The 7678-nt window shown below is 39.4% G+C and overlaps 1 protein-coding gene across 1 annotated transcript; it reads right to left on the bottom strand.

Annotated features, from left to right (window-relative positions):
• Nucleotides 1-323: 323 nt before the first annotated feature.
• NDUFA4 (NDUFA4 mitochondrial complex associated) lies at nt 324-7078 on the bottom strand. The gene is made up of 4 exons (XM_054496479.2): nt 6899-7078; nt 5698-5786; nt 4975-5032; nt 324-560 (listed from the first exon to the last, which is right to left on the bottom strand). The coding sequence occupies exons 1-4, from the start codon at nt 6938-6940 to the stop codon at nt 504-506; spliced, it is 246 nt and encodes an 81-aa protein (XP_054352454.1). The 5' UTR covers nt 6941-7078; the 3' UTR covers nt 324-503.
• Between the last annotated feature and the right edge of the window lie 600 nt (nt 7079-7678).

The following is a 7678-nucleotide window of genomic DNA, read 5'->3' as shown; positions in this document are numbered from 1 at the left end:
GAATGCCAAGTAAAAACCATTGTTAAAAACTGCACACACTTCAACAACAGCCAGTAAGAGAAACTCAAAGATTTCCGTTTTGTCAATGTCAGATGCTTGAGTATCCTTCCCAATTTACTTTTGTATAATTTCCAGTTCCAGTTGTTATGTATGCTCTAGTGAAGTTACCAACGGTCTATACACAAAATGGAAGTGTTTTATTAAAGCAGCTTAAAGTCGTATTTTCAAACTATAGAAATTCAAGAAATTCTTTAAATTCTAATAGTTAATTTCCTATACTCTAAAGTTCAGAGCATACTTTCAGCATAAAAAAGTGACACATATCAAGTTTCAGTTATTTATTGATTTAATCAGTGTAATCTCCAATAGAGATTACAATAGAGATCTCCAACATGATTTCATGCATTTAGAGGAGAAATATTTCCTGGTTAAGTGGAAAATTGTGCGGATGTGGCTTCTGGAAGACCTTCATTCTAAAGCAGCGTTATAGTGAAACATTTCATTTAGAAATCTGGACGTTCCTTCTTCAGCTTGCTGTAATCCACATTCACTGAGTAGAACTTGGAACAGAAAAAAAGATATTTTAAGTAATCTCAAATACATAGAGATGGTACAAAGGTTTTAGAATTCTTTGTATTTGGTTTTCTATGGTCACAATTACAGATATGAATTTTTAAAAGAATATTTAAAAACATAAAATCATTCACAGAAAAATACTGTACCTAAAATTCCGGCCTTCAATGACAGTTTTGGCCAGGTAAAAATATTCAATTTATTTCAGAAAAGCAGTGTTAGTACAGTCTACTACTTGGAACCTATACGGAAAATCCTTCTATTTCAAAGTGAATAATTAAGAATTCCTTCTGATACATACTTCCAATTCGGTAAGTTTTTGCCTTAACTCTACTAAGTACATGGAAGAATTGCCAACAGAATAGAGGATTAACAAGAATTATCTTCCCTACTTGCTGAATGAACTGCTATAATTTAGAGGGAGAGATCCTGCAACAAAGAGGCTAGTAATATAAGGTACTGCTTTGTTTTGTGGTTTATATAACTTCTGAGAAATTTTCTCTCTCTCTCACTGATTTCCTAATCCAGACTATATTCAATATCAAACTGACACTTCACCTCTGGTAATGGCTTTTAAATAATACGGTATTTTTGCTGTTTAAAATTTCCAACATTTCTTTATAATCAATTAAAATTAATTTTAGAAATAAATCTTACTGTGATTGCTTAAAAAAAAAAAACTCCCTCTCTCAGTAACTTAAAAAAAAAACCAACATATTTAAAACTGGCCCAGAGTTTCTACTAAGGACACATCAATGCTTGTACACAACCCCAAATAAGGCTAAAATCTTGGGTTTACTCATTCTTGTGCCAAAGAATGCTAAAGAGGTTGTGCTATAATTACTTGAAGACAATGTTATTTATCTCCAAAAGAACCACAATTTCAGAATGATAAACATTTTCTTCAGGGTTTTTAAGCATGAAGTTCACAAATCTGTATTCTTTCTTCAAACCCCTTTCATTTCTTCAAATATACCCGAACTTATTTATTTCTGAAAAACTCTTATGTATTTTACTGATAAAAAAAAAAAAATCCTCAGGTTGTAAAGCTTATTACCAAGTTATCGTTGAGATACAGACAGATACAGACTTTTATGGACAGAAAATTATAAATAATCCATAAAGCAGTATTCTTTGTTCTGACAGTGTTAAGAAACAATTAACCTAGACAATAAGGTAAAAAAAAAAAAGAAACTACCTGTGCTATCCTCTAACATATTAACAAAATATTAGAAATAATTTACAGAAGGGTCTGCAGGTATATATTAATAAGGAAAGGAAAATAAACATCTGTTGGGCTCCTGCCCAGGCACTGGGCTAGATGCTTTATGTATATCTTAGTTAATTATCACAATAACCCTTCTCATTCTTAATTTATAATAGAGGTAATTGAGATCAAGTTCTACGATTTGCAGGATCAAGGCCCTACACCCATGCAGAATCAAAAGCACATTCATGGCATTTTTGCCAATTTTCTTAAAACTAAGCAGGCTTCTGATTTACTTGCTTCATATACAAAATTCTCTCTAGAATTTTAAAACCTGCTTTCAACTTCCCTACCTCTATTCTTTTTCTCAGTTTAATGCTGGCTACTTTGAGAGTCTCTGAAACAATAGCTGGGAAGGTACAACATATTCTGATCTTAGCTTTGGGGAGCGGAGCTTCAACTGTTATTCAGTTGAGAAGTATTGCTGGGCCTTTAATGCTCAAATCTTATTTTGGTCCTGTTTCTTGCTGTTTTATTCATAGCTTTTGCCAGATTATAGCATGGCAACAAATAATCCTCTGCTACGTACGGACTCAATGTTTATGTTCTCCCAAAATTCATGTTGTAACCTCAAACGCCAATGTGATGGTATTTGGAGGCTGGGCCTTTGAGAAGTAACTAGGTTATGAGGGTGGAACACCCTAACTAGTGCCTTTACAGGAGGGCTCACTCCTCTCCTTCCATCTTGTGAGGAAGATGGAACTAGGTTGGGCCCTCATGAGGAACAGAATTGGTTGGCACCTTGATCTGGACTTCCCAGCCTCCGGACTGAGGAATAAATTTGTTGTTTAAGCCACCTGGTCTACAGTACCTTGTTATGGCAGCCCAAATTAACACACTCAAATCTCAGTGGCTTATAACAATAAAAGTTCACTTTTCACTCACATTACATGCCATTTGTATGTTGATTGCTCCATATATTTTTCATTCCAATTCTAAGGTGAATGGGTAGCCCTTACTTGTCGATTTTGGTCTCATGAGAGAAGCAAAAGAACGGAGGAACCACATAATGGTTCAAGAGTGGCAGGTATCATTTCCTCCAACTCATAATTTCCCACAGCAAGTCACAAATCAAATCTGATGTCAGTGGGCCAGAAAAACAAATTCTCTTAGGTGAGAGATTGTGAATGATGGAGATAATAATCTAGTCTACCTGAATGGGTTTAGAAAAAGTATTAAGTAGGTTTCATTTATTCCAGGTTCTCAAGTTTCTGGATTTGGTTCCTTTTCATTTCTGTCATTTCATAACATGACACTCTTCATCTTTCCAGACACTGATATCAGTGTCATAGCTATTAACAGCCCAAGCTATGCCACACACATTCGGTTTTTGTTGCAGCAACATTTCATTTTCGGTTCCCAAGGCCTCATACTGGCATGTGTTGTGGTATTTCAGAACAGTAGTAAACTGGCTGCATTATCAGAATCATCTGTTACACTTTTTGAACTACACACACCCATAGATTCCAATACGCTCTTTGGTGGAAGAACCAAAGCCTGCTAGTTTTTTTTGTTTACTTTTTTAAAGTTTCTTGTATGTGGAATTATTTTCTCTGGAATGGACTTAGTTTAAACAAATTCATAAGACATAAAAATAAATCAGGATGCCTGTTTATCTTTTTAGAGGCAAAATATAACACAGATGAGATAGATGTTTCAGCTTAGCCACTGCATTTTTATTTTCTTCTTGTAAGGAGATCTACTGAAGGATTTAGAAGCCAAATTATAATCATGTTAAGCGGAAAATGTGAAATCCACAAAGGGTGATCTTAAAAGTTGCTATCAGGCTGTGGGCACAGTGGCTCACGCCTGTAACACCAACACTGGGAGGTTGAGACAGGCAGATCAACTTGAAGCCAGGGGTTCAAGACCAGCCTGGCCAACATGGCAAAACCCCATCTCTACTAAAAATACAAAAAATCAGCCGGGTGTGGTGGTGCCTGCCGGTAGTCCCAGCTACTCAGGAGAGTGAGGCAAGAGAATCACTTGAGCCTGGGAGGTGGAGACTGCAGTAAGCCAAGATAACGCCACTGCACTCCAGCCTGGGCGACAGAGTGAGACTCTGTCTCCAACAACAACAACAACAACAACAACAACAAAACGTTGCTATGAGTAATGATAATGCAGCATAGATGTACACCTGTCAAGGAGTGCTGGACACACATTGATCGGGGACCCTGTTCTTCAGAGTGATAAATCAAACAGCCAGTTACTCTCTTTTGATGAAGTGGCTTGATATTATGGAAACTGCATTGAGTGAGTTATAAACTTTAAACACGTAAACTGTATGGTATGTGAATGGTATGGTATCTTAATGAAGCTGCCCTTGGTTTTTTGGGTTTTTTTTAGACAGAGTCTGGTTCTGTTGCCCAGGTTGGAGTGCAGTGGCGTGATCTTGGCTCACTGCAACCTCCACCTCCCAGGTTCAAGCAATCCTCCTGCCTCAGCCTCCCAAGCAGCAGGGATTACAGGCACCTACTACCATGCCAAGCTAATTTTTGTACTTTTAGTAGAGATGGGGTTTCACCATATTGGCCAGGCTGATTTCCAGCTCCTGATCTCAAGTGATCTGCCCACCTCAGCCTCCCGAAGTGCTGGGATTACAGGCATGAGCCACCGTGCCTGGCCTGCCCTTGGTTTTGATGCTGTGCAGGGTCTTTGTATGCAAAATTTTTTACACATAAGGAAGGTTATGTTTGGGGAATCAATAAATGGTCTCAGTCCATGAAATCATTCTCTGGAAGAGTAGTTCCACAGACCACTCTAAATTCTCATGCCCCACAAAAGACCAGCTGAATCAGAATCTCTGGGGATAAGCTGAGGAATCTGTGTTTCAACAAGCTCTATGTATAATGAAGTTTGAGAACACTGTGTTAGACTATCTAAGAACTAAGAAAATGGTAAATGATAGCTATACTATTTTTCCTTCTTTTCTTATACTAGCAATAAAATACCTAGCAAAAAATATTTATTAGAGCAATATATCATTTTCATTTCACAGAACTACCTAACAGCTCTTTAAAGTTCAATATAATGGAATTTTACTCATATATCCAGTTTCAAGAAAACCCACCCCACAACAAAACTTATTACAACACAATTTCTAACAACTTTAAAACAATTTTGTAGTTTACCTTGTATTGATCATTGGGACCCAGTTTGTTCCAGGGCTCTGGGTTATTTCTGTCCCAACTAAAAGAAATAAAACATTACGACTGTTATAATAATAAAGCACTATTTAAAGTAGTGTTTTGTACTTAAGAATACATCTTGAACAGCTCAATCTTTTTTTCTATTAGATGAAGTACAGTGTTATTTCATTACGAAGCTGAAACAGGTAGAGGATCTATAATAAGCAATCTCATGTAATCAACTAGAAAAAAGGTAGAACACAGAATCCCTATCACAAGATACTTTTTACCTGGCTTTCACAAAAGCTTTCCATTTCACTAATAAAGTGATATATAGAAAAGTGCATAGAATAATGATGAATCAATCTTTTGATTGTCTATTGTTTTTCAACTGCAAATGTGCAAGTGCAGGCAAAAAACATTTACATGTGCCAAGAACGATGATTATTTTATAAAAACAATTATTATTATGTCAATCCTCAAAACATTACAAGACTTGGTATTAGCAGTTCTACTTTACCAAAGAGAAAACGAGACTCAGAGAAATTAGATAATTTCATGAACCAGAAAAAGTAAATGAAAACAGCAGATTTGAGATCTGAAGTTATTGTATGACTGTAAATGTAAGATTCTTTCTACTACCCTGATGTTATCGCCCTACAAAGACTGTGGCTCCTAAACTGCCTTGATCAGCTATCAAAGTTTTAAACATTTTTAAGTACTTACCAAACATCTGGATTGAACAATGCCAGACGCAAGAGATACAGTGTTGCTCCAGAAGCTCCAGTTCCAATAAATACAAAGAGGGGGATCAACTAGAACCAAACACAAAATAGAATAACCATCTTCAAATACTTAAGACACTGGCCAACGAGAGATTACAGTAGTTTCTGCACATCGATTTCCAAGTCTCAAACTGTTATTGGGCTGTTTTGTCTTAAAATTTAAATAAAGTAGATCTTACATTGAGGTAAGACTTCTTATAACTGTGTTCTAAAGAAAGAAATGGAATTTGGAAAGGATGCTAAGATGACTCTGGTTTAAGTGTCTTACTTTTTAATGTGGAGCAAATTACAGGCACATTTTTAAATTTCCAAGAAAATGTATCGAGTCTTCTTCACCTCTCTAATATTTACATGTGATTCCCATTAAATTTTCTGGCTTCCTTTACCCTGGGGCTTGAAAAACAAATTCTTTGCAAATTATTTAAGGGTGCCTCCATAAAGATGTATGAAAAATAGAGTCTGAATAAGTAAACGTATCTATTACAAATACTGGCTTTAAGCATTATCTCTGAAAACGTAATGCTACCAATGCTCTTGCTGCGTATTTAGGGAACTGGATTTAAGACAGATGAAAGATTGCATAGACTTTTAGCTCTACAGCACGTTGATGTGCTGAGGGAAAATGAGATGCGAAAGAACTTAACTGCAATTAAATTCCGCACTACGAAATTTCCCCAAATGCAACGACGTCCAGACAAAGTGAGGATTCCAAGATCACGGACCCCTCTTATTTACCAAAAGGCCTGATGGTGCAATGCGGTGAATACAAGACCCTCCAGAGATGGTATAACACATAGGGAACCTGACCTATGCTAGTCTCTGACCCACACAGCGCATATCTATCCCTCCTGGACCGCACAACCTGCAAAAGAGCGCGGCCACCAGACTGTTCCAATATTCACTAGGTTTTTTTTCCTAGCAGTGTCTGTCACCTTCCGCCTGTCAGACAAAACCCCACAATGCATGGCGTAGAGGGTCACAGAGGCCTGGGGCAACTAAGATGACAAACACTAGGAGAGGCAGGGTCTGGTCTGACGGACGGTAAGTGGCTGTAAATGAGGACGCTCCCAGGGAACAGAAAGAGGTGCACCCCGACGCAAGGAGGACAAGGGAAAACACTAGGAGAGAGGTCACGAACTTACGCTCGGATGCTTCTTGGCCTGACTGAGGATCTGGCGGAGCATGTTTGCGGCAGAGGTCTCCGATTGGAAAGGAGAGAACCAACCTAGCCACCGGGCCTGGAGCTAAAAAGTATCTGCAATGACACCCTGCGGACTTCCAAAGTCACCCAGGACCTCCTACCTGAAGGACCCTTGGCTGGGAGGGCAGCTTGCGGCAGGAGGGCCCGGATGCGACTGTCCTTAACAGTGCCTGCTTAGATCCAACTACTCACATGTTCGTTCTGACCTGGTCGGACCACCATCAGTCCACTTCATAGTGCAAACCCCTTCACTGCCTTGCTATGCATATTTCTGAGGGAATTTTTTTTGTCGAAACGAGAACTCTTCGATTGACCAGACAGGCACTTTCCAAGGGTGCCACGTACTGAGGAATGCGGTCGGCTCGGGGGCGCACGGGCCGCGCGCTCAGTGAGTAGGGGCCTCTCGCGCGGCGCCTGAGAGCCGGGTCCGCGCGCCGAGGCCGTGGGGGCGCGCGTGCCGGGCGCGCGCTGGCCGACCGTGACTGCCGCAGAGGGAGCTGCGCGGCGCCTCTGGGAGCCAAGCGCCGGGTGCCTGGAGGGCAGGTCGGGTCTCTTGCTGCTAAGGTCAGCGGCTGCGGTTTGAGAAAACTGCAGCTGCTTCCTGTGTTAGGCTGTCGCAGACAAGCAGAAGTTAAAAACTAGTAAATGACTTAAAGATGATAATAGTCCTGGCAGTGTATTTCTAAACTCTCAGATCCTGGCCCTCGGTTGAAAGTTCGTC

Source organism: Pongo pygmaeus, chromosome 6 (assembly GCF_028885625.2).
Source record: "Pongo pygmaeus isolate AG05252 chromosome 6, NHGRI_mPonPyg2-v2.0_pri, whole genome shotgun sequence".
NCBI classification, from domain to species: domain Eukaryota; kingdom Metazoa; phylum Chordata; class Mammalia; order Primates; family Hominidae; genus Pongo; species Pongo pygmaeus.
Note: the sequence above shows the minus strand (reverse complement) of the source record. Positions and strands in the feature narration are given on the sequence as shown.